Source organism: Phytophthora infestans, genomic scaffold (assembly GCF_000142945.1).
Source record: "Phytophthora infestans T30-4 supercont1.33 genomic scaffold, whole genome shotgun sequence".
NCBI classification, from domain to species: Eukaryota; Oomycota; class Peronosporomycetes; order Peronosporales; family Peronosporaceae; genus Phytophthora; species Phytophthora infestans.
Window position 1 is genome coordinate 656,891 of NW_003303726.1, and position 26,073 is coordinate 682,963.

The following is a 26,073-nucleotide window of genomic DNA, read 5'->3' on the forward strand; positions in this document are numbered from 1 at the left end:
GGACTGGGCCCGTGTCAGGGTCGTGGACCGGGTTGTCCACAATGCAGGTTGAGCAGAGAGCGAGCGATGGCCCTCTCTGTATGACTTGCACAGCGCTGTTGCACGAAAAACCCTCGGTGCTAAGCGAGGCTGTTAACACTTTGGCGGGAGAGCAGGGGCTCCCGCAATCCCAGGAGGCGGTCGAGCATGGGGTCCCGCCACGTAACACGGGCGGTCGAGCATGAGTTCCCGTCACGCAACACGACGGTCGAGCATGGGCTCCCGTTACGCAACACGGCGGCGAGCATGGGTTCCCGTCACGCAACACGGCGGTCGAGCATGGGTTCCCGTCACGCAACACGGCGGTCGAGCATGGGGTCCCGCAACACAACAAGGCGGGTGAGCATGGGGTCCCGCAAAACACTCTAGCGGTTGAGCAAGAGGTTCCCGCAACGCGATTCGGCGGTCGAGCAGTTGGAGCTCGCGTCATTAACAGCGGGGGTCGATCAGTTGACACTCCCACCGGCTACGACGTCGATCGAGCAGGGGCTCTCGCCAGTCGATGGCGCGGTCGAGCATCGAGAGCTCCCGCGCACTACCGACACGGTTGATGGTGCCCCTCCGTGTCTAGAGGGGGAGTCATCCCTCGTCCAGCGATAGCGAGTCTTCTGTCTCGAGCAGCGGTTCGAGACGCCACAAGAAGAAATCCAAGCGACGCCGTCTTAAGCGACGTGGTCAGCCCACCGCCGATATCGCAGTGAATGAGTCCATACACGTCCTGGAACACGTGGAAGGAGGCGCCGTTCGCTCACGCACACTTGAAATTGAGAGCCCACCTCGCGAAGCTTCTTCCATCACACGCCTTCCGGGTCTTTCCTGGAAGCATTTTCTGCGCGATCTGAAGTCAGGAGACATCGAGCAGGTCTGCTTGATCACCGAGTCTGCCTCGGCGGAAGAGATCCACACGGTCGCTACCGACAATCTTTCACTTCGTCCAAAGAACGCTGAGCCGAAGTCGGCGCGCGAAGAGCGCTTCGCTGCCCAGTCGTGGGAGTCACTCCGCGACTCGGGCAATCCAGTATACGACACCGTCCGCGCGTTCGCGGATGTTTTTCCCGACAAGATTCCAGCTGAGCTCCCTGCTGACAGAGGCATTCGCCATGAGATTGATCTCACGCCGGGTTCCAAGTACTGTGTGACGCGACAGTGGCCCCTCCCACGCGATCAGGCTAAAGCCATTGACGACTTCTTCGAGAGCCGCCGCAAAGCGGGTCACGTGCGCGAGAGTACCTCGCCACACTCGAGTCCGACGTTCTGCGTGAAGAAGGCCACGGGTGGTTGGCGCATTGCTCACGCTTTTAACAAGCTAAACGACGCCACCATTCCAGCACAAACGCCGATCTCTCGGAAGGATATGGTACTTGACACCATGGGCCGCAGTGTTATTTTCAGCACCATCGACCTGACCGATGGCTTCTATCAGATCTTGATGCGACTCAGCGACGTCCCGCTCACAGCGGTGAGCACTCCCAGCGGGATGCTGTGGGAGTGGCTTGTCATGCCGCAGGGACTGAAAAACGCACCAGCCACGTTCAATCGCATGGTTTCCCACGTTCTGCGCCCACTTCGCGACTTCGCTCCGAGCTACTTCGATGACATCTTCGCTCACAGCCGCGCTGAGGGCGATCTCAGCGCCACGGAAGCTCACTTAAATCACTTACGACAAGTGTTCCAAGTCATGCGCGAAAACAAACTGTACGCGAACTTGAAGAAGTGCATCTTCTGTGCCCCGGAGATTCCGGTGCTTGGCTGTTATGTGAGCAAAAATGGTGTCCGAGCGGATCCTGAGAAGGTCTCGTCCATCTGTGCGTGGCCCACGCCGCAGAATCAGACTGAATTGCGTCAGTGGCTTGGCCTCGCAAATTATCTCCACAAGTACACGAAAAATTATGCTGGTCTGATCCAGCCATTGTCTTCATTGCTGAAGAAAGACATCACGTGGTCGTGGAATCAGTCAGCCTTTAATGCAGTGAAGAAAAGCTTGGCGGAGGCCCCAATCCTGGCGCTTCCAGATGATGCAAAGCCATTCCACGTTGTTTGCGACGCGAGCGACTTCGCCAATGGCTGTGCACTGATGCAGTTCGACGACGAAGGTCGCGAACGCGTCGTGAGCTACCAATCCAGACAGATGAAGCCCGCTGAGAAGAATTATCCGGTCCACGACAAGGAACTCCTTGCGATGCGCTACGCACTGATCAAATTCATAGTGTACTTACTCGGTGAGCAGACATTCGCGATCTACATAGATCACGCGTCGCTGCGAGCAGCGACGAAGATCCCTCATCTCTCTCAGCGCATGGCACGATGTCTGTCATTCTTCTCCGAGTACAACTTCGTCGTTCACTACAAGCCAGGCAAGAATAACATCCTTGCGGATGCCCTATCTCGGCGCCCCGATTACGATCCACGCCGAGATTTGGGTCGTCAGTCACTTGAAGACGTGGACGACGACGAATTGAACTGCGCCACATGTGCGGCTGCAGGTGTGAACCTGATGACGGCTATCTCCAATACTTCCCCTGCGGGAAGAGATCTCTGCCGCGTATCGAGATGACTCGATATATGCCGGTATCCTGGAACACCTTCGCACACCAAGTGATGCCACGCTAAAGACACTGAGCCGCTCCACGCGCGACCAGATTCACAGATACCAGCTTGACGGTGATCTACTGATGTACAGTATCGATCGATTCGATGCTCCTCGCGTCGTTGTCCCCAACGACCCCGATCTACGCGCAAGAATTATACACGAATTCTATGACGCTCCAGTGGGTGGCCACTTGGGCCGTGAGAAGACTTTCGCAGCGGTATCCCGCGACTTCTACTGGCCTCACCTATACAAGTGGGTACGCAAGTGGGTCCGCTCCTGCGAAACTTGTCAACGCGTTAAGCCGTCACCGTCATCGCAAGCTCCGCTGCGTTCTCTCCCTCTGGCGACAGAGGCGTGGCGCTCTGTGTCAATGGACTTCATATTCGGTCTCCCACCCGATACTGACGGTCGTACTGGTGTTCTGGTATTCGTGGATCGCCTTAGCAAGATGTGCCATCTCGTTCCGGTTCCGGACTCAATCACCGCGGCCGATACCGCGGTGCTCTTCGTCGACGCTGTCTTCCGACATCACGGCCTTCCTGAATCAATCGTCTCTGACCGCGATCCCCGATTCACATCGGCGTTCTGGACGAAACTCTTCGACCTCCTGGGCACCAAACTCCTCATGTCGACGGCGGCGCACCCGGAGACTGACGGGCAAACGGAACGCGTCAGCCGCGTGCTAGAAGATGTTCTGCGCAGTTATGCCCCGTCCTTCGAGAACTGGAGTTCCTTCCTGCCTCTTGCGGAGTTTGCACTCAACAATGCCGAGCACGCGTCGACGGGATTGACTCCGTTTTTCGTCAACAACGCGCGTCATCCACGTGTCCCCGCACAACTTGCTGTGGGCCAACCCACGGCGACTGATGGCTTCACTCTGGAGGGGGAGGAATGTGATAACCCTGCCCACCGGGTCCGATACTGGTTCAACCACCGATTTCCGGTGAAACAACGGTTCTGCCGTCTACGAGTTCAGCTACTCCTGCAGTAGACATCAACGCGGTGACGCGTTTACAGTCGAAGAAGATTCTCGCACCCGCGCAATCCACGTCGTCGCCGTTAGTTGACTGGACACACCGAACGCTGATCGCTCCAGCACAGCCACACTCGACTGTGGCTAACTACGCGCCGAAACCCCCAGCGCGACCCGCTGACAAGGCAGCGGTATCCGACTTTGTCCTTCATCGCCAATCGGTTACCCGATTCGTCCGTGACGCGCTACAACTCGCGGTTGACAAGCAGAAGGAAAACGCTGACAAACGTGGCCGCAAGAACACAAGCTCATTCAAGGTTGGTGAGCGTGTATTACTCTCAACGGATGCAATTCGTACCTCTGCTATTACGAACCTAGGCGCGAGCAAACTCGCGCCGTGCTACATTGGGCCATTCAAAGTACTACGAGTTATGGGTGATGCCTACACATTAGACATTCCTACGTCGCTACGACTACACCCGACGTTCTACGTCGGGCGGCTTAAGAGTATCTTCCCGCGATGATCCCGGAGGCGGAGCAGGAGCATGCGTTGAGCGGCCCTCGCGATGAGCCTGTCGAGCCAGCGTCCCATCTGTCCCAGTTCCCCGCTCGCGCGGAAGAGCTCCAGCCCTCGGTCCGCCAAACACCTGCGCCTCCAGACTACGCAGTCGCTGCAAGAGTTCACGATTCGACTGCCGCAGCCTACTCGCCGTCGCCTCGGCGTTTCGAGAGCTCTCAGCCGCCCACTCGGCCTCCTCCTGTGCGTCCCGAGAAGTGTTCAGCGCCTGCTCAACGTCGTCCTGGTCAACCAGGTCGCGTCGAATTCCACCGCGACGGTCCTCCGCCCATCGTTGACTCGAATGGAGATACGTGCTGGATTGTGGACCGTATTGTTGATCACGAAGATCCTCTCCGCGTACGTCACTCGACCAAGTCGTCGGCTCAACACGCGGCTCTCGCCGGCGCGAAAGTATAAGGGTACGATGGCTCGGGTTTCAACCTGCTGATGATACGTGGGAGCTTCGCGCCAACTTGCTTTCGTGACGTTCCTGATGTCGTCCACGACTACGACTCCAGCCTCGAGTCAAACGCGGCCGCGAGGGACCTCGCGCGATCGAGACGCGATCGACTACGCGCCTGACGAGACGTCGAATGCGCCGGAGACGGCTTCGGTCGCGAGCGCTGTCGGCGCGAGCCGCCGCGAATAGCCGTCTGGGTGAACTCGGAGAGTGAGCGCTTATACTTCTCGATCCAAGCGTGTTCGGTCGGCATGAGCGGATACTCGACAATATGCTGATCCCACTCAGCTTGCGTCGGGCGTCGCCCGATGTCACACGAACTGCAACCTTCGCGTACGTTGACATAGCACAAACGGTCTTCGGTCCAAGCGTCGTCGCAGACTTTCAGGCGCAGATCACCGAGTGAATGCTCGGCTTGTAGGGCTTCACGATCACCGAGCCAGCCGACGACACTTTCTCCAGCCTCTTGCATCCGATTCCACCGCCGGATGAATGCGCACCATGATCTCTGCAAAGCTTCGTACGACGCGCCGTCGAGTGTTTTGTTCCGGAGACGCCTGAAGCGCCGAAAGTGGTCCTGCATGGTGTCCAGCGCGTCCGGGGTCACCGCCCCGGACAATTCGTACAGCGCCCACGGCTTCATATTCTCGTTCATTACGCCGGGCCGAACCCCGAGTCGACTCACGCTCTCAGGTGCGATATCAGCGGTCCACCCACTGTTCAGCGTCGTCGCCGACGCTGGAGCCGTCCGCGTTGTTCCGCTTCCTGCCTGGTTCGCCGCCCCCGTCTGCTGCGCCATGTTGTTCTCGTCCGCGCAAGTTATTTTGTGCTGCTCCTGGGCTTCGCAGGAGCTTCCGCCCGTCAAGTTCTCAAGCGCTCTCTTCTCCGCCATTTCCCAGTTTTTCCCGATTGTTCTCCGAAGCGCACCCCCGTTAGGTGATTGCTGTCTTAAGAGGGGGGTGATGTAATGGGCCCTCCCAAGTTACATATGTAGGTAGTTTTATAGGTTCTTTGTAGTGGTTCACACCATTACATAAGTAGGTAGATTTGCATTACAAAAGTAGGTGCAGCAGCACACGAGTAGCGTGTGCTGAACTGCCGTCACCTTATTGGCTGAAATATGGGATGCCAGACCCATAATCAACCAATAAGGAGTTGACGTGTATTTGAGTGGTCAGGGCAAGCTGCCCTGGACCTAAATAAAAACAGAGTTGATCTTCCTTCAGACTAAGTACTTGGTTTCAGTATCACTGGACTTGTACGCTTCCTCATCACTACGTGTAAGCAAGTAACGGACGCCCCAGGCCCGTTACAAGAGCACCATCAATGCATTGCTGAAGCGTGTCAGTATAGCGCAACCTAGCAGCTCCTCGCCACATCAGACAATGGAGACTGGCGAAAGTAAAACAGCGTACTTTTACAACGGCAAATTTCATTTACTGTCCGAGTCATTCGAATTCCCTCGTGGAGGACCTTACGCTGCCTGGATGCTCTGGTGGTTTGGCGATAAAGCACGAAATTATCCACCCCTCCGAAAAATTCGCCCTCACGACTTACCGAAGAGCCGTATGTGCAAGCGTTTCTCAGATTGGACTAGACTAATCCGACATATTTGCACAGCCATTACGACTGCAGGAAAAACTATCCCGGATGACATGACCGAGCACCAAGCTTCAGACCTCTTTCGTGTGGGCATCAGTAATTTAGAGATGACCCCTTCAGCCAGAAAGCGACGACTGGAGGAGCTTTCGCTAACCACTATCCTACGACTTGTCAGAGAGCAGGCAAAGAGACAAAAAACAAATTAGCCAATCAAAGCAGCTCATAATAAGTAGGATTGCACTCCAACGAATTATACAGATAAGTGATTAGTACATGCATGAGATGATTGACCTAACGACTCTTGCACACAAGAATACACGCCAGAACAACGGCAAGCGCTGTCGCAAGAAAGGCATCTCAGTACGTCGGGACAAGTCTAGCCAAGAAGCTCAGCACGCTTGTCGTCAAGATCGATCGATGTCCTTCCAGACGCCGACGATCCATGCTGCCGGCTATCAGCTATGTTCTGTCAAGCCACGACAGCCACACTAGTGTACATACGCGACCTGCGAGGCAGTCATGGGAGATTAATATGGATGGCAGTTGAGAATCAAACCATGTGAGGCATCGCAGCGTAGCAAAAATGATCAGCATGGCCGACACCTCATTGATGTTGCCCCTCTCCTTAAGCCTAAGCTGACACGAGAAAAGAAGTCGTATGTGGGGCCGCTGATACCTTTGAGAGTGAAGCCAAATCATATTTACACAATGTACTAGTCTATTTTGCCTTCACAGTGGGAGGGTCCCCGTACTGCGCCAAACACAGACGTTCGTCGGACACTTTAGACAAGCATCCCTAAACGAAACTGATTCCGTAGAAGGTATGAAGAAGCTCATGAAGAAACCCCCACGTACGTCAGACCTGTAGGATGACGATGCGCTCACGTTTGGCTACGGGTTCAACGCGGACGGAGCACTTGCTATTGGAGAGGGTGTGGATGAAGACCCGACCATAATTGGAATGTCTACACTGTACACGATCAAAATGCTTCTCAACGCAACGTATTCACTTTATATTCACACGACCTATAAGCTCGACCAGTGAAGCTACCCTGATCTCGTTATTGGCGTTTCGGACCCGGCGCGCTCCTTCCACGCGGTGGCAATGTTTGCCACATCCCGGCAAACTGGGGGTCTCATAAATACAGCGCTTTAGAGTCTATCGACGTTTTCAAAGTGATCACTGGTGACTACCTCAATATTTGTTATTGTGCCTTTCCAAAGTTTTGGCCAATCTGACCTTTAAAGGTTGGTCCTAAGCAAGAGTCGGTAGGGCTAAAGGTGGGATTTGAGGACGAACTGGAGTTGAATTGCTAAGCCAGGCCACTAAATAAAATGATATTTGACCAATAACACTTTTTGATTTTGCCGACTATGATCCAATAGTACTTGATTGTGGAGGCCCTACGTAAGGGCTCCAATTTGGTCTAAAGGGTACCTTTTAACAAATTAAGGGCTGAATGGCCAATATTTGCCGGCCATTTACCCTTACGTAAGGCATCCACAACAGATTGTTTTTTTTTATCAAATATGGACCACTCATCAGACATACGCTGGCGAGGCAAAAGCATATGAACAGGCTATTGTCTTTCTTCAGCGGGCCAGATCAAATCATGTTTGTCGATGTAACTTCAAAGGATGGAAGGTATTGTACAATATTATTTTTGTGACTGCTACATCTTACCTTGTTAATTTGTTGTATGTCATTGACTTGGTTTAGGTCCTCCCTGAGAAAACACGCGTGGTCCGGTCAAATATGTCTTTGATTGACATCGTCTTTTTGCATCAAAGGGTTAGGCTAAATTTTAGTCGGATGCACCCGATCAGATAGGAGGTCTTCCAAAAGGGCCATCCTCCTACGTAGGACCATAAAACTGAGGGCGTTTTGGCAGAAAGGCACAATACGACATGGCCGACGCAAATAAGGCTTAGTACAATACTGTTATGGATATTACGTCTCCCAAGCAGAGCAGCAATAGCAACGATGCATTGACATATTTGATGTGCATTTTTCACGTCGTCAAGAAAGTGGGGGACGGTATCTCAAGTTTTCAGGTAGAAATAGTATCGCTGGTGCTCAAGAACCTATATATAATACACTATTCACGTGATGTGGCAGCGTTCGTCACACGGAAAGACGCTGCTATGACAGCATGGAAAGCGTATCCAGTACTTGGTATCTTCGCGGTATACTTTGAGAAACAACGGATGGACTCTCCATTCTGTAACTGGGGATGCTATCGCACACCAATGGAATGTGCGACAACAACCAACCCCGTAGAGCGGTTCAATAACACGATCAAGAGGAACTACTCACGGAAACACTTCTTAAGTTGGTAGCGCTTACTGAGCAGCTGACCTTGATGTGTCGTCACCAGTCAAGGGGCACGTTTATATTCGCTACGGAATCGAAACCAAACCGAGAAATGCAAGATCGCTACAGATATCGGCAAAATATGGCGACTAAGTGTAACTCAACCGCACAAACACAAGTGGGATTTTCTACTTGATGGCCCAAAGGAGAATCACATAACTTAAGTCTACCAGAGGGTGGGGGCGCATCGACCTCATCTACCAGACACAAGTACGAAAAACAAAATGGCAAGCGTGACAAGCATCGCATGGAGACAGCTGATCAACCGGTTGGAGGGTGAAGGTGGACATGGAGGAAACGTTCTGCCGGTTCTAGCCCTTCTTGACTCGCAGGTAGTCATATGGCCTCCACACAACAAGCTGAATGCTGGATCTCAAAGTGTATCTTCGTAGCCCACCCACTTGACCAAAATTCGCAGTCAGCTCACTCCTTGCTCGCTGATAATAGCGTTTGATCGTCGAGGATGGCCTCGATTTCATTTTCGCCAGCAGCTTGATTTGGCTCCCAGCTGTCTTCCGGCAATAACTCTTCGTCGAATTCAATCGTGACGCATCAGTCGCAGCTGGTACCTAAGCGAATCTTCAGTCGACTGTCGAATTCGTTTACAGCCTTGAGCCTTGACACATGCACCACAGGGTAGAAGCGATATCCACTCCGGTCAGGCAGCCCCAGCTGATACGCGAACTCTGTCCATTACGCTTGCTGCGAAAACGTCCATGCTTTCGATGAACTAGTTTCTTCGTAAGGACTGGTTTGACATGTACAGTCACACCCTGCTTCCAATCTCAAAAAGATAGCTCGGTGGTGCTCCTACAGGGTACTTTTTCCTCGCTGAAGCTTCGAATGGGTCCATCAAGTGTTCCGGTACAGCAGCTTTTTCTTGTCGACTCAAGGCATCGTTTTACTTCTTAGCCCGTGACTCCTTCACCACAGCCTGATAATTCTTCGCCATAGTAAGGACGATCTCGTGTTGTCAGCTATTTTCATGTCGCCACGCCAGTGCGTCAGACTGCATGCCGAGTCGTAGTTTGAGGAATGATGACATCGCCAACAGTGACGACTGTGCATCCCAACCGTGAGCCGAGTAGAACGGTGTTTCCTTCCTTGTAGTATCATGGAAGGTATTAATAGCCAATACCAGCCTCTCAGCGTTTTTAATCCAATACGGCTGAAGTGGATCCTCTGCATACACTCGTACGAACTCCATCACCGACTTCACCGAGCGTTCTCGCTGACCATTAGCATTCGGCCGATAGCTCAAAGTTGCTCCTGACCTTGACTACATCATATCAGCGAACGCTTGGAATACCTCGCTCATGAAGCGTGGAACGCAGTCATGCCTGACCAATGATGGTGCCCCGAACCGTTGGTACACAATTTTTAAAACCCTTGGGGCACACTCAGCGCAGCTGTAGCTATTAATATAAAATGCTAAATGCGTGTCCATGTACTTGCTGCCCTGTGTCAAACAGGAAAGGCAATTCCTGGTGAAAAACAAGTCAAGAAACGGCTTGCTAACAGAAGTCGTAAGAGAAAAGGCCGAGCTGCCACGGTCGGTCATGTACTATCCCACGAGTATAGCTAATTACAGGTGATCTCGTCGATATATTTTCTTGCTACCCGTTCCCTGTCAGCTCAGGTGTGGAGACGCTCAGTGAGCCAATCGATGGGCTGGTGGGACAAGCAGACCAGCTGACGGACACTCCAACGCTAGATCCACTGCTTGTCCAACGCACCTCAAGATAGAGGGGGCAGCAAAAGCGTGGAAATGTGTAGCTACACAAAAGCAGTGCGTATCGCTCCGTGATTCAAATTAATGGTGACAGATGTATCCTGATACTGAGGGACGGCTGCGACAAATACAGCTAGGGTTTGAACATCAAAATTGGATTAGTAATGATCAAGTAGAAGTCTGCCTTGCTGCAGGTGTCACCAGTCGGCCCCGAAAATGGTGCTGGACTGCAGACGCTGTACTACGAGTTGGTCCGGGACTCTAGGACAAGTATGTAGTCGGTAGGTAGATAACAAGCATGATCAATATAAAGCCCCTCGGCTCGTTAATTTGCAAGCCAATGCATCACTGACCATCTCAAAAATAACCTTACCGACCTTGCTTTCCGCGACCGATCGTCCACACACCGTTCGAGAAATTGCCACTGGATCCTGGTACGCCACCCTAATACAGCTCATCATCCCGAACCCCTTGATACCCTAACCGTCCGTTGACAACGCGCCACGGCACCGTGCAATGAATAGCCCGTTGGATGGCAGCTTGATGACTGCTGCAACCTCAATACAAACACAACTACCGGATCCACTCGTGATACGGGCACCTCCTCAGGGAAAATCAGACACTAAAATCCTATCATTAATTTGAGTATAGCCGCTTGACAGCAAGCAGAGACACTTACTATGAAGCTATGTGGTGGAGCATTGGTAATGCTACTGCTTCGTGTTGTGAGAACTTCTGATGCTTACTAAAAAAATCACCGCAAAACAAGAAAATCCTTTTTTATATTTTACTGCTCGAGAAAAATCCGGACCCATTGAACTCCTTCTGGAAGAAACCTATTGAAAAATAAAAAAACTTACGTGTGAAGCCACAATAATTCGTTTCGCAGCTCTTATCCAGAAGCATCTTTGTCGACTTACTTGGCCTCACTGTCGATTTCGATTTAGCGTCCACTGTCGTTGACTTTCTTGCACGCCTTTCGTCGTCCCATTCTTACCTTGGATCGACCTTCTTGTCCTGATATCCATAGTCGATTTCTGTATCGCGCCAATTTGAATATCCTTCCTTAGTTTGCGGCGCATACGCTTCATAGCGTCACATTAAGCACTAAGCACCGTCCCCTCCATTTAAGATGTTGAAAAAACATGCCTACGCGCTTCCGGCGTTTCTCTAGAAGCCAATCAACAGCACCAACCCGAAGCAATGTGGTTCGATGATCAGATCCTAAGAAAGTGGACACTCATACACCCACGTGTGATCATCCCAGGCTGGAATCCAGCCATCCTCGAACATTTTGTCTTCATTACCCATTCCCGTACGGTTACCGAACGACGAGCTGCTCTACTATATCGACTAAATTAAACTTAAAAACACAGTAGTGTACTAAATGATTTTTTAACCCCCCACCGATACATAACTACGTGAGCCGCGCACATACTTTACAAAACGCGGTATTGGTCCTCTCATCCAGCACGAGTCTTCTCCTTTCCAAAACCCAGCCTTAATGGTTCGTTCTGTATCCCTTCCAAACACAAGATCAGTCGATTATCTGGATCATCTCCAGACGTTTGATTAGTTGCACCCGCCAACACTTTTGATCAAGTCTGGAATTAAGATTTCGCCTCTGTTACTTTTAGGATACTGGTTTTTTTTAGAACAAAATGAGATTTTTAAAATTTCACGCGGCTTTCAAAAATACTTAAAAGAAAAATTAAATACCAAAGTATAAGACCAAAAGCTCAAGTAAACATTGCTATTTCTAAGCGCTCTTCCATTTCTATCTCCTTAAATACGAATCCGTTAAGTACGCTTTGTTTTGTTGCTTTTCGCCTTACAAACTTGGAGACAAGCACCATGGGCACCTACGTCGAGGACTATCTCGAGAGCATGTACCTGCTTCCGTCGGAGATCAAGCGCAACTTCGACCTCATGCGGGAGCTGGATAAGGTGCGCATGTACCTCCCACGCCCTCTCTTTCACTCTAAATTCTTCTCTAACGCTCGCTCTGCAGACGTCCTACCCACTGCTCGAGGAACTCAAGACGTCGCAGAAAGCGTACTTAACGAGTGCGCGACAAAAAGTGCTCGCTCGGTGCTCCGATGCGACACAAGGTGAAGCTACCGAGCAAGAGCTGCGTGAGCTCATTGAAGCCGACGAGATGGTCCAGAAGCTGCAAGAGAAACATGCTCTGGTCGTCCAGAAGCTGGACGAGAAGATCGCCATTGCCGCTCAAAGCTACGACATCGTAGACCACCATATTCGTCGCTTGGACCGAGATCTCGAGAGCTATTCGGCTCTATTAAAGGCGAATGGAGAGTATCAGGAGGACAGTAGACCTCACCGCAAGAAACAGAAGGTGGCAGCAGCCACCAGCGTGCACCAAGTCAGTCATACAGTGCCCAATGTCAATGTGCGCAGTAAGAGCAGCACAAGTGCAGGCAGTATGAAGGATAAGACGGCCACACCGGTTGGTAAGGCGTCGAGTGGTGGTAGCTCGTCGAGGAAGAGATCTATTGCAGAGACGGCGGTGGCTGTGCCCGTTGCAGCTGCTGAGCCGGTGATCTTGGCCTCGGAAGACCTGCCTATTGACCCGAACGAGCCTATTTATTGCAGTTGTCGACGAGTATCGTTCGGTCAGATGGTTGGTTGTGACAACGACGACTGCAAGTACGAGTGGTTCCACTTTGGCTGTGTGGGGCTTGCGGATCAACCTGCAGGCAAATGGTACTGCCAAGACTGCAAGGTGCAGCTTGGTCTCAAGTAAAACTTTACGGATTTCAGTACTGGAAAGATTACTGTAGTAGTAATTACAAATTGAAACGAGTTATTTTGTTTCGCTTTACGCTGGTATTCATTGTTGCGGAAGCATGCGTTTAAAAATTCTGGAAAATATTAAAAAAAAAATGGCCTGAAAACCAAACTGTCGGTCCTTAAGGGGGTTATTCGCGCCTGGTTTCTCGATAAAAGTGAACAGAAGAAGTTTTGTTCGCTCGGTTGGACCATAACCAAAAGCTGAAGGGTTGTGCGTTTGAGAAACACATTGCTGGATCCCCAGCGAAAAGATTGGTCCTCGTTCATCATTGCCTGAACATTCGGGTGAATCTGCCTACAGCTCAGGAGTTCACTCGACACTTGAATCCCCAAGCCAGGCATTTCGGGGACCTCGTCTTGCCAAATACTAGTACGACGTAAGTCGTGCGCAGCGAACATCTTGGGCAGGAGCGCTCTTAGCCCGTCTGCCACCTTAATCATCTTGTGTTGCTCATGGATGAGCACGTTGAGATTCTCCCCTTGAGAGCCCACACAGGGCGATCAAGGCCCGGGAACACGCAGCAGAGGACCAGCATCCGGTAGGTTGCAAAACGTAGTGAGGCAATTCTCAAGAGGAAGGAAGAAAATGATGCATTTTGACTGAGACTACGTTGTCCAAACCTCTCAGAACCTAGACACATCTCTGCCTACTACCAATGCCTTAAGCCAATCCAGCGGCACCTGCAATCGAAGTCTCCAGCTGCCGAGCTTGGTCAGATACGCACTGCGCCACAGAAACCAGGCCTGCCACCCCGTTAGAGTGATCTTGCCATCTTCGCGAGGCCGCGCCTCAAACAGACCTTGGTACGAGCCCAGATACGCCATCATTCCCTTGCTACGGAAAATATACGGGTGGAGTTCTTACCACGCAGCAATGCTATTAGGTAGTCAGCCTGTGTTTGAGCCTTTTGCGCTGTCGCCGGCAACGAATAGTCGAGAATTTCGGCGCAATCTCCAATCGAAAAGACGTTCGAGCGTCGAGGCATACCAAAAGGTGCCTCCTTCTCAACCTCGACAGCTCCTAGCACTTGACAGTACTGGTTAGTCAAGATGTTGCCTCGTTTCTCTTGTCAAACACCGTCAGTGACTTGGTAAGTGCGTTGGGGCCTACCCCAGCCGTCCAGACCACAAGACCCGCACGTAGTTTCTCGCCATCTTGAAGCGTCACACCGTCAGCGGTGACGCGGATTCCGCATGCTGCTTCGTGACTCGATCTGATGCGGATTCCGCATGCTGCTTCGTGACTCGATCTGATGCGGATTCCGCATGCTGCTTCGTGACTCGCGTAGTTGCTTGTCAAAGCCACTTAGGATTTCACCAGAGTCTAACAGAGTTACACCGAGATACTTGGACACTTCGGGGTACATGTGTCGGAGGTCTTGAAGCACTAAGTCATACAGCTCTGCACAGAACTCAATGCCCGTGGGGCCTCCACCCACCACGACGAAATGCAGCAGACGTGCCTTCTCCTCAGGTGTGACGCCAGGTTGTGTAGCCACTTCGAAGTTTTCCAGAATCCGGTTGCGGATTTTCTGTGCGTGGTGGATCTCCTTAAGGAAGAACGCGTGCTCCTCCACCGTAGGTCAGTGGACGGGAGCCACAAGCCAGCACCAACGTGTCGTACTTGATAGGATACTCTCGACGAGAGCCCAGCGCAGACTTGACGAACAGATCCTTCTTCTCGGGATCGATCTCCTTGACACTGGCGAGATGGAAATCACCTTCGTGTCGGAGCATTCCGTCGCGAATTGGCTCCGTGATGGACTGGAACTCGAGTGTTCCCACAGTGGTACTTGCTAGTAAGGGTGTGTACAGAAAATGCTACAGGAAGGTGCAATGTAAGTGAAAGGAAGTAAGTGTTTCAAGGCTTTAGAAACGTACGTTCCGCATGGAGACGATGACGATGTCCACGTTCTTGCCGCCTACGTTCTTCTCGATATCCGCAAGATGTTTGGAGCACTCTGTAAACATTTGGTACCCAGCCCAACCAGTGCCCACGATCACGAGTTGATAGTTGTCACTGCGCACTGCTTGCTGTCTCTTTGCGACTTCAATGGTTCCGCTCTCGTCTTGCAAGCCTTCGTTCGTGTAGCTAGCTGTAGAGAGCATCGACCACCGCTTCTGCCACAGCGGACGAAGCTTGTCCATTGCGTTCGTGTGCAGCGAGCGTTGCATTATCTTGCTATCAGTAATTCGTAGAGCGTGGCGGAGAACCATTGTCGTTGTTTGGAGTGGTTGTGACCGAGAAAGTAAAAGCAGTTATGACCTGCCTGTTGGCTCGAAGCTACATGACCCCACGCTGTTCTTAGCTACACGAGTCAAGCGCAAAAAAAGTAACGCCCTGCCAGCTCGTCAGCTTTTCGTGTTGAAGCGACTGTGCGGAGCGGCACTCGACGGAAGTGCTTGGTTTAACGTTTGATCATCGTGATGACACCGCCGCGTCCAGCTTGGCAGCTCACAACACGGCATGGAAAGGCTAGAAGCCAAAAGATAATTCCAGGGGTGCGGTGCCGCACTTATGTTAACACCACGTCGGACGCGTTGCCGTGTGAGACCGACTCCTAGTTCTAGCGGTGCAGCGACTCTCAAGGATCCAGGTGGCAAGTACAACTCGAAGAAAAGGTAGCTTTCAGAAAATCTGGAAGTTTCTGCATCGTCATTGGTTAAAACCACGATTTGGTCAATGACAATTTCCTCAGATCTGAGTCCTATTACCGGTATAATCGACTGGCCAGCAGTTCATGAGCTCCTCACTTTAATTTGGCTCATAGTATTCGACGTTTTGCTCAAGAACCCCCGACTACTCTACCACCATGTCCGCCAAGATTGTCAAGCCGGAGGGCCAGACCGCCGACGAGTTCGAGCTGCAGGTTGCTCAGGAGCTCACCAACCTCGAGCAGTCCGCTGCCGAGATCAAGAACGACCTCAAGGACCTGTACATCACCGCTGCCAAGCAGGTGGACATCTCGTCCGGCCGCAAGGCGATCGTCATCTTCGTGCCCTTCCGTCTGCACGCTTCGTTCAAGAAGATCCAGGCTCGCCTCGTGCGCGAGCTGGAGAAGAAGTTCTCGGGCCGTCACGTTGTGATCATCGCTCAGCGTACCATCCTGGGCAAGGGCTACTCGCGTGCCAACCACGGCGCCGGACCCCGCCCTCGCTCGCGCACGCTCACCCACGTGCAGGAGCAGATCCTTGATGTACGTTGTCCCTGCGAATCTTGATGTTGTCTTCCCATTGCGTTTTGTCGAAATTCGATGATGGCCTCTGGGTTCTAGCCACCCCATGCCGTATGCTCATGTTCTTTCGACTGTTGTGTCATTTATGACTGTTACAGGACCTCGTGTTCCCCACCGAGATCGTCGGCAAGCGCACCCGCTGTCGCCTTGACGGCTCGAAGCTCCTTAAGGTGCAGCTGGACCCCAAGGACCAGGTCAACGTCGAGACCAAGCTTGACACCTTCGCCACTGTGTACAAGAAGCTGACCAACAAGGACGTTGTGTTCGAGTTCCCGGTGCTGGAGTAAGCTAGCGGTTGAGTGTGGGCTCTTTGTCTTGGATGTTTCCTCTTTTCTAGGAGATTAATGAGCAGAGAGCTACCTCCCGCTAGGTAGTTTATACATGAGCAAGACGCCTTCCAATGCCATAGGCGAGTAATTCGTGGAATAACACTCAATTCTGGCAGAAACGTGTCTAGTTGTTCGTCTATGCTATTGCTACTCAAGTGTATTCAACGCTGTTGTATTGCGTTGATGTTACGGTACATGTATCCTGCTATTTGTGCGCGCTGCGAAGCGCTGTTATCGTCCATCGTCGTCGTCTTCGGCTAGGTCTTGGAGCAGGATGTTGAGAGCGTCAATCGCTCCGATGTCCAGCATCCCCACGGCGCCCACCGACAATATTCTTGGCATCTGATCAATGCAACATACGAAATAAACGTCAGAGTTGCAGTTCAGTAGCATCAGAACGCTGCTACATGTAGTTCCTCACAGCTTCGGTGTATCGCGTCCGACCGAATGTCTGCTTCTGTTGGTTGGTGATGACGCTTTCCTCCCGCGCCAAGTCGCACACAGTCCTCCTTGTTTCTCCAGGACGTTCACCTGCAGTTTGTTTTCTATTGTGCTTTCGATTCTGCTTGGCAGCCGCTCGTCGCACTTGTCGCGCGCTCTGGAACAGTCCGCGCGCAGCACCTCGGATCATGATCGTCGATAAACCTGAGGTGTCCAGAGCAAAGAGCGCTTCCTATCAAACTTGATGAGACTTTCTTTATTCATCCAATCAGAAAATTACATTTGCGTAATTTCCACCAATCTGAAAACGTTATATGATGGCACCTGAAAACGCCACTCTGGAATAGACAAAGAGGAAGGAGACATGCACGCCTCGACGCTGACGCGCTGCATGCGCGTGGCCCAGAATGCCCGATGTCTTAGCACTGCTGCTGCCTCCGTGCAGGTGACGCACTCGGAGCGTGGAGCGCGTCTGGCGGCGCTGCGTGAGCGTCTCGCAGAGGAGACGCGTCAGGGTCCGACGTTCGCCGAGCAGGCGCTGTCGCTCGAGGACTTTGCGTTTGAAGCCGACGCCGCGCCTGGCACGAAACCTTCGCGCAAACCCAATGCGTCTAACCGCAAGCCGAAGTGGCTAAAGGCGCAGCCTACACAGGGAGCTAACTACGAGCGACTGCGTAAGTCCGTCAAGAGTCTGGGTCTTAGCACTGTGTGCGAGGAGGCCAAGTGCCCTAACATCGGTGAATGCTGGGGCGGTGGTAAGGACGGAATCGCTACAGCAACGATCATGCTCATGGGAGACACGTGCACGCGTGGCTGCAGCTTCTGTGCTGTCAAGACCAGCAGGAAGCCCAAGCCGTTGGACATTGAGGAGCCCAACAAGGTGGCGGAGGCCATCGCTGCTTGGGGACTCGACTACATTGTCTTTACCAGTGTTGATCGTGACGACTATGAGGATCTGGGTGCTGGACACTTCGCCAAGACCGTGAGCACGCTGCGTGCGAAGCTCCCGGAGATCCTGATCGAGTGTCTGACTCCCGACTTCCAGGGTCATGACAACCTCATCGACCAGGTGGCGACTTCGGGACTTGATGTCTTTGCACACAACATGGAGACGGTCGAGCGGCTGCAGCGTCGTGTGCGTGACTACCGTGCCAACTACAAGCAGTCGCTGCATGTGCTTGAGCGGGCGAAGGTGGCTGCTCCTCATCTCGTGACCAAGACGTCGTTGATGCTTGGCGTGGGCGAGCGCAACGAGGACTTGTTCCAGACGCTGCGTGATCTGCGTAATAGTGGCGTGGACGTCGTGACTTTCGGCCAATACCTGCGTCCCAGCACTAAGCACATGCCAGTCAAGTCGTACGTGACTCCCGAGGCCTTCGCTGAGTGGCAGAAGGTGGCTGAACAGATGGGCTTCCTGTACGTTGCGAGTGGCCCTATGGTGCGCTCCAGCTACAAGGCTGGGGAGTTCTTTATGAAGAACCTGCTCAAGAACCGAAAGACGCAGGTTGTCGCGTAATTGAGGAGTGATGCACGCAATCGAACGCCTGCTGTACTTGCCTAAAACAAACCACATTACATCACTATAAAACGATATTGATTGCATTTCTATCTAGCACGTTCAGGACAGCGCCTGTACGAGCGATGCAGTTAGGAGCGACCGTATGACGCCGGTGCATGCGTCTGTGCAGAGATCCACCGCCTCTTGTAGCTGCGTGTGGTGGATCTTGCCGGCCTGTAGCATGTACGTGACACGTCCCATCGACGGCATGTAGGCCAGCGCGAGCTTGCCATCTCCGCGTTGCTCCTCTTCCCTGCTTGGGTCCAACACCACCGAACCGTTCACAATACCCTGTAAATATCATAGCCACAAAATAATCCATCAGTTCAATGCTCCGATCTAATAAGTTTGCAGCAACGCACCGCGCTCGACGCCGTGACCACGTCATACATCTCCACGGCGGCATCAGCCAGTGCCAAGGACGCGCAGTTAAGTGCAGCTGCGAGCACACCTCCATCGTCCTCCAAAATCGTCACGAACACTGATATGATGCATTTGGGCAGTTTGTGCAGCATCACAGCGGGTGCCAGCGCCTCCTCCACAATGGCTGACAGTTCCATCTCGTCCGGGTCCTGTCCGCGTTCACGCCGCGTCAATTTATCCGCAAACGGCGCGTATTTGACGTCACACACTAATTGACCGTCCTTGCTGAACTCACGGCGTGCGCGCGTGTCTGTCCGCGGGCCGTAAACAGCACAAAGCACGCGGGTGCGGCCAAGCTCCACGTACGCCGATCCGGCAGCGCCGCTCACGGCTCCCAACTGCATAAAAGGTCGGCGCATCTCGTCGGAACTGGTGCGCGACTTGTCTAACCGCTCCATGGGCGCATCGTCGTCCTTCGGGGCGGCCAACTGCGGCTGTACAGGCAGCGGATAGTAGCAGTTCTGCATCTCTTCGGCTCTCGTAATGGAGTGGCTACCAGCAGCTACGCCACATAGCTGATACACTAATGAGAAATAATCATTTCGAAACATTTAATGTTTTCTCCTCGATTTAGCGAGGGGAGACTTTGATACCAGCACGTACGATACGATGGCCAAGGGAGCCAAGGCGGAGGACGCGCCCGCGTCGAGCGCCGAGGTGCTGAGTGTGCCCATTCTAGAGACCGTCAAGGCCGCGCAGCTGCAAAACGGATTGCGTCATCGCGACTTTCAGCGCTACCGCCAGTACTGCACGCGTCGCCTGCGTCGCATCCGCAAGTCTGTCAAATTCACGCACGGCAAAGGCAAGCAGTTTTCACAAGAAGGTGGACGTCGAGACGGCCACTGAGAATCGTCTGCTATACTTGCCATTGTATAATGCTGAGCGTGCGTGGGGATACGCAATGCAGCTCAAGGAGGACGATATCTTGGACAAGTCTGAGAACGGCGAGGACGCCAACTCGCGCATCAAGTTCCACTTGAATGGACGTCTGCGCAAGGCAGCCGAGTGGAGTCAGCGACTCTCTGAGATCTGCGCGGCTCGCGCCGATGCGCGTACGAGTCTCGAGGCCGAGGCCTACGCCGCCTACATGGCTGGTAACTTGGCCTTCCACCGAGAGGAGCACATCGCGGCGCTCGAGAAGTTCGGCACGGCGCGCCGCATCTACGCGGATCTGTCGCAGGTGGGCACGTCTTCGCAGAAGGAGCTGTTCTCTGGCTCAGCCGACGAGCTGCTGCCGTTTATTCGCTTCTGCGAGCACCGTCTGGCGCTCCAGGGACGCACGGCCAGCTCAGCCGAGACGTCGTCACTGGAGCTAGGCGATGGCGCCAACAACTCGCTGCTGCAGTCCAAGATCGACTTAGTGCTGCTAGAGGCGCGTAAACAGAAGGTGGCGAACCTCGGATCTGTGGAATGGAAGCAACAGCAGCTTACCGTGCCGACGCAAGAGCTGGGAATGGCCTTGGTACGCACGACGGAGCTCGCTGCCAAGCTGGACGCTGCGCAGGACGATAAAGCGCGTGAAAATTGTTTCTTAGAGCTCTTGAGTGCGTACGATGCACTGCTTCAAGCTCTGAAGAACGCTACGGCGAAGCTGGAACAACAGGCGAAGAGTGGCAGTGCGCTTGTGCACTCGGATCTGGAGTTGTTGGCTGCGCTGGAAGAGTACGCGCGCTTCAAGAAACTGGCTAAGCAAGTGGAACGTCAGGCTGCAGTGTATCGAACCCTCAAGAAGCGATTCTCCGCGCAACAGGCAGGTGAGTTGACGCATATTCTAGACATGTTGGTGCAGACTGTGGGCGATATCCTGTCGATCCCTGGCATCCGTGAACTGGAACAGCGTCGTGCTGCACAGTACAGTGCCTATCACGCTGTCTTCCGTGCGTGTCGCGCGTCTACCGTCGCGCAGACATATCTGAATCAGAAGAAGTTCGCAGAGGCCATGGCGTTGTACCAGTACGCGTCCGGTTTCTTGACTGAAGCGGGGGAGATCTTGACTGCTCAGCCTGCAGCTAAGGACGACGTGTTGCAGGAGCTCACACGTGAATTGCACGAGGAACTTGCCGGTGCTGTGAGTCGCACGACGGCGCAGAGTTTCCTGGAGTCGTCGACACGTACCGACGCCGTGCGTCTCGAGCTGGAACAGCTCTCGTTCATTACGGAAGAGAATGGCAAGAAGAAGGACAAGAAGCGTAAGAAACGCCAAGTTAGTGCGCTAGTGGACCGTCAGGATCAGTTCGAGGCGGGCTCGATCGAGGGCCACCGCGAGCTGGTGAAGCTCCCGCCGGAGTTCCGTGCCGTGCCGTGCAAGCCGCTGCTGTTTGACGTGGCGTTCAACGAACTGGAGTTCCCCGACCTGACGGAGCGTACTAAAACAGACGCGGAGAAGGCTGCCGAGGCTGCAGCTGCAAGCAACGAGACGGGCGGCGGCTTCTTCGGCTGGTTCCGCAAGTAGAGCGACGAGCAGAGCGCGCTGACTTTGTAGAGAAGTGAGAGCTACGAACACCAACTGAGGTGTTTTATACGCATTTTTTCGTTGCATTTTATCATCCCATTGAACTCGAGACATCTAGTTATCAACCTCGTCTTTCTCGTCGATGATATGCTGTAGTTCCTTCTCGAACTCGTGACGTTCCCGAGCGTCCAGCTCGTCTTCGGTCGGCGCGGGTGATACGCGACCAAGAAGACGGAACCATAGAGGAAACCATATAGCCGTGTAGGCCAGCCATCGGTGGATTTGGTCGAAATAGTCGGTGGTCTCGTACAGGATGGTGCAGATGACGCCCACGACGCCGAAGATGAACACGTGCTGACGGTCTTGCGGTGGGCCGAAGTCTGGAATGTTGTCACGCTTCCAAGGCGCTACGGGCTCGAACTCCTTACGATAAGCGGCCTCCTGGCGCATGAACTCGGCTACATCGCCACCCTCGGGTTCATCCGCTGGCGGTTTGCCATTCGGGAGCTCGGACTTGGACACGCGGCCGCCACGAGGCATGTTGACAGCTACGAGATGCTTTGTGTGACATGGCAACAACAAATAAACATGTACCGGTAATTTTTCTTCATACCGTTTTTATCATTTTCCGTAAAATGCTAAGTACTTCGAAAAGGCAAGTGTAAATAGTATTTACACTTGGCTTGAATTTTATGTGTACTAGCCGTTCGCCGCCGCTACGCGGCGGAGGTGGCAGGCTGTAGTCCCAGGGGAAATGGGCTCACGCCTTTGCTGCGCTTCGGCGTAAACATGTTTTATGTAAACGTGATGTATTAAATGCATATGAAATTGAACATTCCTACTCCGAACCAAAGATCTGCCTGTAGACAATGTTCTGGGCGTAGACCCCCATCCTCCTCCTCCAGCTTTGGGTACTCGACCAGCGCCTTGAATCTTGATCTTGAAGTAACTCGCGACATCGCAACGTACAGCTGCCCGTGGGAGAAGCAAGGCGTAGCAAGATACAGCCCCAAGTACTGCACCGTTTGTCCTTGCGCCTTGTTAATCGTCATCGCAAAGGCCAGTTGGACAGGAAACTGCTTGCGTCTCAAATGAAACGGAAAGCTCCGAATGTCTCCGTCGCTAATGAAAACAATGCGGGGAATCAACACATGTTGCCCTTGTCGCTCACCGGTCATGATTGTGGCGTGGATGACATGTGGCTTGAGGGCCACAATTCGAAGCCGTGTTCCGTTGCACAGCCCTAGATCTGGATTCAGGTTCCGCATCATCATGATAGGCATTCCTACCTTGAGTGTAACGGGGTTACATGGTGTGGAGCACACAGGGGTACGAAGTACCCGGAGAGTTAACAAACTCTCAGTACATAAGTTGGAGAGTTAACAAGGTATCTCAGTACGTTGGCTGAAAGCCACACGTTATGCATTTGATTAGGTTTAACTATGCTAGATAGTTAAAGAGATACATTTACCCCTAGGCGGCTTGGCCGCAATAATAGTAAATAAAACACTTCTGGTTTTGAAGCATAAAAGTTAAGGTGTTAACTTTGAGCCCTGGTCTTGGGCTGTAAGTGTCCTTTGGATAAGGAACTTAGTATTAGTGACTCTTTGAGTCGAACGTCTTCCTCTGACGCTAAAGCTACGGCAGCCCCGCTGCATTGAGGGTCAATTTGTGGGGAGGCATTCCACTGATATTCATCGAGTGGAGTACCTCCTGCTCGAAGAAATTGCCGTCACCGTCGTCTTGTACAGAGTCGGAAGACATGTATTCCCGCGCCTGTCCAGTTAATCGAGCGGTCACCGCTTCATTGATGCGGTGCACGATTGCGTTCGTGGTCGTGAGGATCGTTCGGTTAGCGAAATACTCGTCGGTAGCAACCTCGGGGTTATTCATTTCGCCATACATCTCGTCAATGATCCGATCCATGCCTCTTGGAATAACGCTAGCACGAATTTCCTGCTCCTCGTCCTCTGGCACAGGAGGATTCTCAATCAGCATATCGCGCGGGATCTTCATGTAATCACTTCCTAGGGAAGGGTTTACATCATGCCTTCCCTCCCGACTTGCAGCAGAAACTCGGAGAACGCAGCCATTTCCTCAGCAGTGTCTGCAGTATCAGCAGTGCGCACTCGCATGTTTTCCGTGAGACGGAACGTCTGGAATTGGGGCCACAGTGTAGACGACTTGAGGCAAGCGTCAATTGTCTCGACGGGTGCTCCATTCTTAACGACCGGGAGAATCTGGCGGAAATCTCCCGAAAGTACAAACACTTTCCCCCCAAAAGGCTCGGTATCGTTGTCAAGTATGTCCCGCAGTGTTCTGTCTACTGCCTCGAATGCGTGGCGATGGGCCATAGGTGCTTCGTCCCAAATAATTAAACTTGCATGCTTGATCAACTCCTGAATATGGGAGTTCTTTCTGATACCGCACGTCGAGCTCTCGTTTAATTTCAAAGGAATCTTGAATGTCGAATGAGCTGTCCTACCACCCACGAGCAAGAGCGAGGCAATACCGCTAGACGCCACAGCGATGGCGATTTTCCCCGAGAGTCTGACTTTGGCCAGTATGTTTCGAAGCAGTGTAGATTTTCCAGTACCACCCGGTCCATCGACAGAAAATAACTTCTTGCCTTCCTTCGGGCATTCAACCGCTTCAATAATCTGGTCGTAAACCACCCGCTGACTTTCGTTTAGCTGATCTTCTGTGCTTACAATTGCCTCCAAAGCTGACGCATCGTATCCAGTGAGCTCACGTCGTAGTAATCCGTTTTGGCGAAGCGCTTCACGAATCAATGTTGGGAGCGACCCCAACTGAGGAAGCTCGTCGAAGTCAGCTACCGCATACCCACTCGCTTGAAGTAGCTCTTGAATGCTCATCAGCGTTTCAAATTCGACCAACGCCGACTTAAAGGGGTCCATCAAAGCCTGATGTTTGCGTGCGAAGTCTTGGGAAAGATCCGCGAAAAACCGATCCCATAGAACACCAACATTTGCTGGAGCTGAATACACCAGAATGGTGACGAAGAGCTGGCGTAGTTGATACGGCATTTAGAAGTCAGCCGCTTCCCTCAAACACGAAACCCACTCGTTGTCATTCTCCAAGTAGCCAGCCTCCCGCGCCGCAATTTGGAATGTGGGGCAGACAATCCCGTTAGCCGTTCTCAAGTCTTCAAACGACGTTGGACCTCTACGCTGACAGAGCAGTAGCCGAAGGTAGAACCGCTCCATATCTCGAGGAGACACGTGAATCATGCGACCAACAGCAGCTTGATACCGTTTCCGGCGAACCCACCTTTTCGGTTGCCCTTTCTCCGGCGCTTTCCAGCGGAACTCTTTGGGGATATCCTGATACAACATTGTCCTGGCAATATGATTCTGAGGCTCTTCACTCGCACACAGCTCAAAGAATCTGGTCAGCATCGTGTGACTCCCACGTTCCAAAACCGCCTCCGGGTTTTCCGTCTCGCGAAAACAAATTGTCTGGCCTGACTCGAGATGATCCGTTAGCTGTGTCACCGCATGGGTTTTCCCCTGAATTGTGAAATCGAGCAGGCGCATGCAAGCTTCCACCGGAGAAATGTACCGGGCGCTCAAGAAACGTAGAATCTTATTTGGTTCTCGACGCGCACTCTGCTGCCCTCCTCGGACCTCTTCCACAGTGAGTATAGCCATGTCGGGTCCTTTGTACACATACTTGTACAGGTATTTAACCGCAGTAATATCCGTGCACACTTCCACATTGATGTGGCAGTTGTACTTCTGGGATAAGTACGGGTTGTACGGTACAACCCACTGGTTGATCGTAGCATTGTCGTATTCTCTGCCTTTGAACTTTAGAACACCTTGTTGCCGTCGACGTCGTCTGTAGACTGGATATCCATTGGCATTGGCTTGTGTAACTTCTGCTAAGGGCTTCGGATATCCTTTGGTGCACTTGCCGTCCTTCATACACGCGCAGGAAGGGTTTACAGGCCCGCATGGACCATGGAGCATGCATGACATGACCGTCTCATACAGCTGAGGGTTTGTATCCTTATCTGGGATCTCAGCGCATACCATCTTGTCTACGATCTCGCGGGTTCGAGGTTTGTCTTCGTCAGCCAAAATAATCAGTACGTGAGCGTGGGGGAGCCCTCGTTTCTGAAACTCGACAACGTAAATCCGCGCGTGCACTCGCCCCAGAACGCCTTGGTTTAAATCGTCAAGCATCGCTTGCAGTTTCTGCTGCCACACGCGAGCCACGATGTCTGGTCGATCTTGAGCTGTCTGGGTCTCGGAAGGTATCGCTTCAAGAATCTCGTCCCACTTAGGGTTGCACGTTTCAGTGAGGAAGACGTCGGGCCGTCCATACTCGCGTACAATTGCCATCGAATCTTGATACGACTTGTACATGGACCGCGTGCTACCCAGGTGCGAAGCCGGTAGTATGATACGCTTACCAACCTGATTAAGAAAGTGGGTAGGTCGTCCTCTGCCGCCTCCGTCCCGGTCCGGG

The 26,073-nt window shown here is 52.7% G+C and overlaps 9 protein-coding genes across 9 annotated transcripts; 4 read left to right on the plus strand and 5 right to left on the minus strand.

Moving 5' to 3' along the window:
- Positions 1 to 12,150: 12,150 nt before the first annotated feature.
- PITG_14847 (uncharacterized protein) lies at positions 12,151 to 13,093 on the plus strand (the record flags this gene model as incomplete). The annotated part of the gene is made up of 2 exons (XM_002898997.1): positions 12,151 to 12,276; positions 12,341 to 13,093. The coding sequence occupies 2 exons, from the start codon at positions 12,184 to 12,186 to the stop codon at positions 13,091 to 13,093; spliced, it is 846 nt and encodes a 281-aa protein (XP_002899043.1).
- A 708-nt stretch (positions 13,094 to 13,801) lies between these two features.
- PITG_14848 (uncharacterized protein) lies at positions 13,802 to 13,968 on the minus strand (the record flags this gene model as incomplete). Its single annotated transcript, XM_002898998.1, has 2 exons — positions 13,802 to 13,821; positions 13,866 to 13,968. The coding sequence occupies 2 exons, from the start codon at positions 13,966 to 13,968 to the stop codon at positions 13,802 to 13,804; spliced, it is 123 nt and encodes a 40-aa protein (XP_002899044.1).
- A 344-nt stretch (positions 13,969 to 14,312) lies between these two features.
- PITG_14849 (uncharacterized protein) lies at positions 14,313 to 15,357 on the minus strand (the record flags this gene model as incomplete). The annotated part of the gene is made up of 3 exons (XM_002898999.1): positions 14,313 to 14,711; positions 14,752 to 14,904; positions 15,022 to 15,357. 3 exons carry the CDS (start codon positions 15,355 to 15,357, stop codon positions 14,313 to 14,315), a joined length of 888 nt encoding a protein of 295 aa, XP_002899045.1.
- A 558-nt stretch (positions 15,358 to 15,915) lies between these two features.
- On the plus strand, positions 15,916 to 16,824 carry PITG_14850 (40S ribosomal protein S7; the record flags this gene model as incomplete). The annotated part of the gene is made up of 2 exons (XM_002899000.1): positions 15,916 to 16,337; positions 16,475 to 16,824. The coding sequence occupies 2 exons, from the start codon at positions 15,954 to 15,956 to the stop codon at positions 16,661 to 16,663; spliced, it is 573 nt and encodes a 190-aa protein (XP_002899046.1).
- A 112-nt stretch (positions 16,825 to 16,936) lies between these two features.
- Positions 16,937 to 17,336, minus strand: PITG_14851 (uncharacterized protein; the record flags this gene model as incomplete). Its single annotated transcript, XM_002899001.1, has 2 exons — positions 16,937 to 17,047; positions 17,127 to 17,336. 2 exons carry the CDS (start codon positions 17,334 to 17,336, stop codon positions 16,937 to 16,939), a joined length of 321 nt encoding a protein of 106 aa, XP_002899047.1.
- Positions 17,337 to 17,493: 157 nt separating this feature from the next.
- On the plus strand, positions 17,494 to 18,734 carry PITG_14852 (lipoic acid synthetase, mitochondrial precursor; the record flags this gene model as incomplete). The annotated part of the gene is made up of 1 exon (XM_002899002.1): positions 17,494 to 18,734. The coding sequence occupies one exon, from the start codon at positions 17,511 to 17,513 to the stop codon at positions 18,660 to 18,662; it is 1,152 nt and encodes a 383-aa protein (XP_002899048.1).
- A 30-nt stretch (positions 18,735 to 18,764) lies between these two features.
- On the minus strand, positions 18,765 to 19,594 carry PITG_14853 (exosome complex exonuclease MTR3-like protein; the record flags this gene model as incomplete). The annotated part of the gene is made up of 2 exons (XM_002899003.1): positions 18,765 to 18,995; positions 19,067 to 19,594. 2 exons carry the CDS (start codon positions 19,592 to 19,594, stop codon positions 18,765 to 18,767), a joined length of 759 nt encoding a protein of 252 aa, XP_002899049.1.
- Positions 19,595 to 19,736: 142 nt separating this feature from the next.
- On the plus strand, positions 19,737 to 21,579 carry PITG_14854 (signal recognition particle, putative; the record flags this gene model as incomplete). Its single annotated transcript, XM_002899004.1, has 2 exons — positions 19,737 to 19,903; positions 19,938 to 21,579. 2 exons carry the CDS (start codon positions 19,737 to 19,739, stop codon positions 21,577 to 21,579), a joined length of 1,809 nt encoding a protein of 602 aa, XP_002899050.1.
- Positions 21,580 to 21,693: 114 nt separating this feature from the next.
- PITG_14855 (uncharacterized protein) lies at positions 21,694 to 22,119 on the minus strand (the record flags this gene model as incomplete). Its single annotated transcript, XM_002899005.1, has 1 exon — positions 21,694 to 22,119. One exon carries the CDS (start codon positions 22,117 to 22,119, stop codon positions 21,694 to 21,696), a length of 426 nt encoding a protein of 141 aa, XP_002899051.1.
- Positions 22,120 to 26,073: the final 3,954 nt, after the last annotated feature.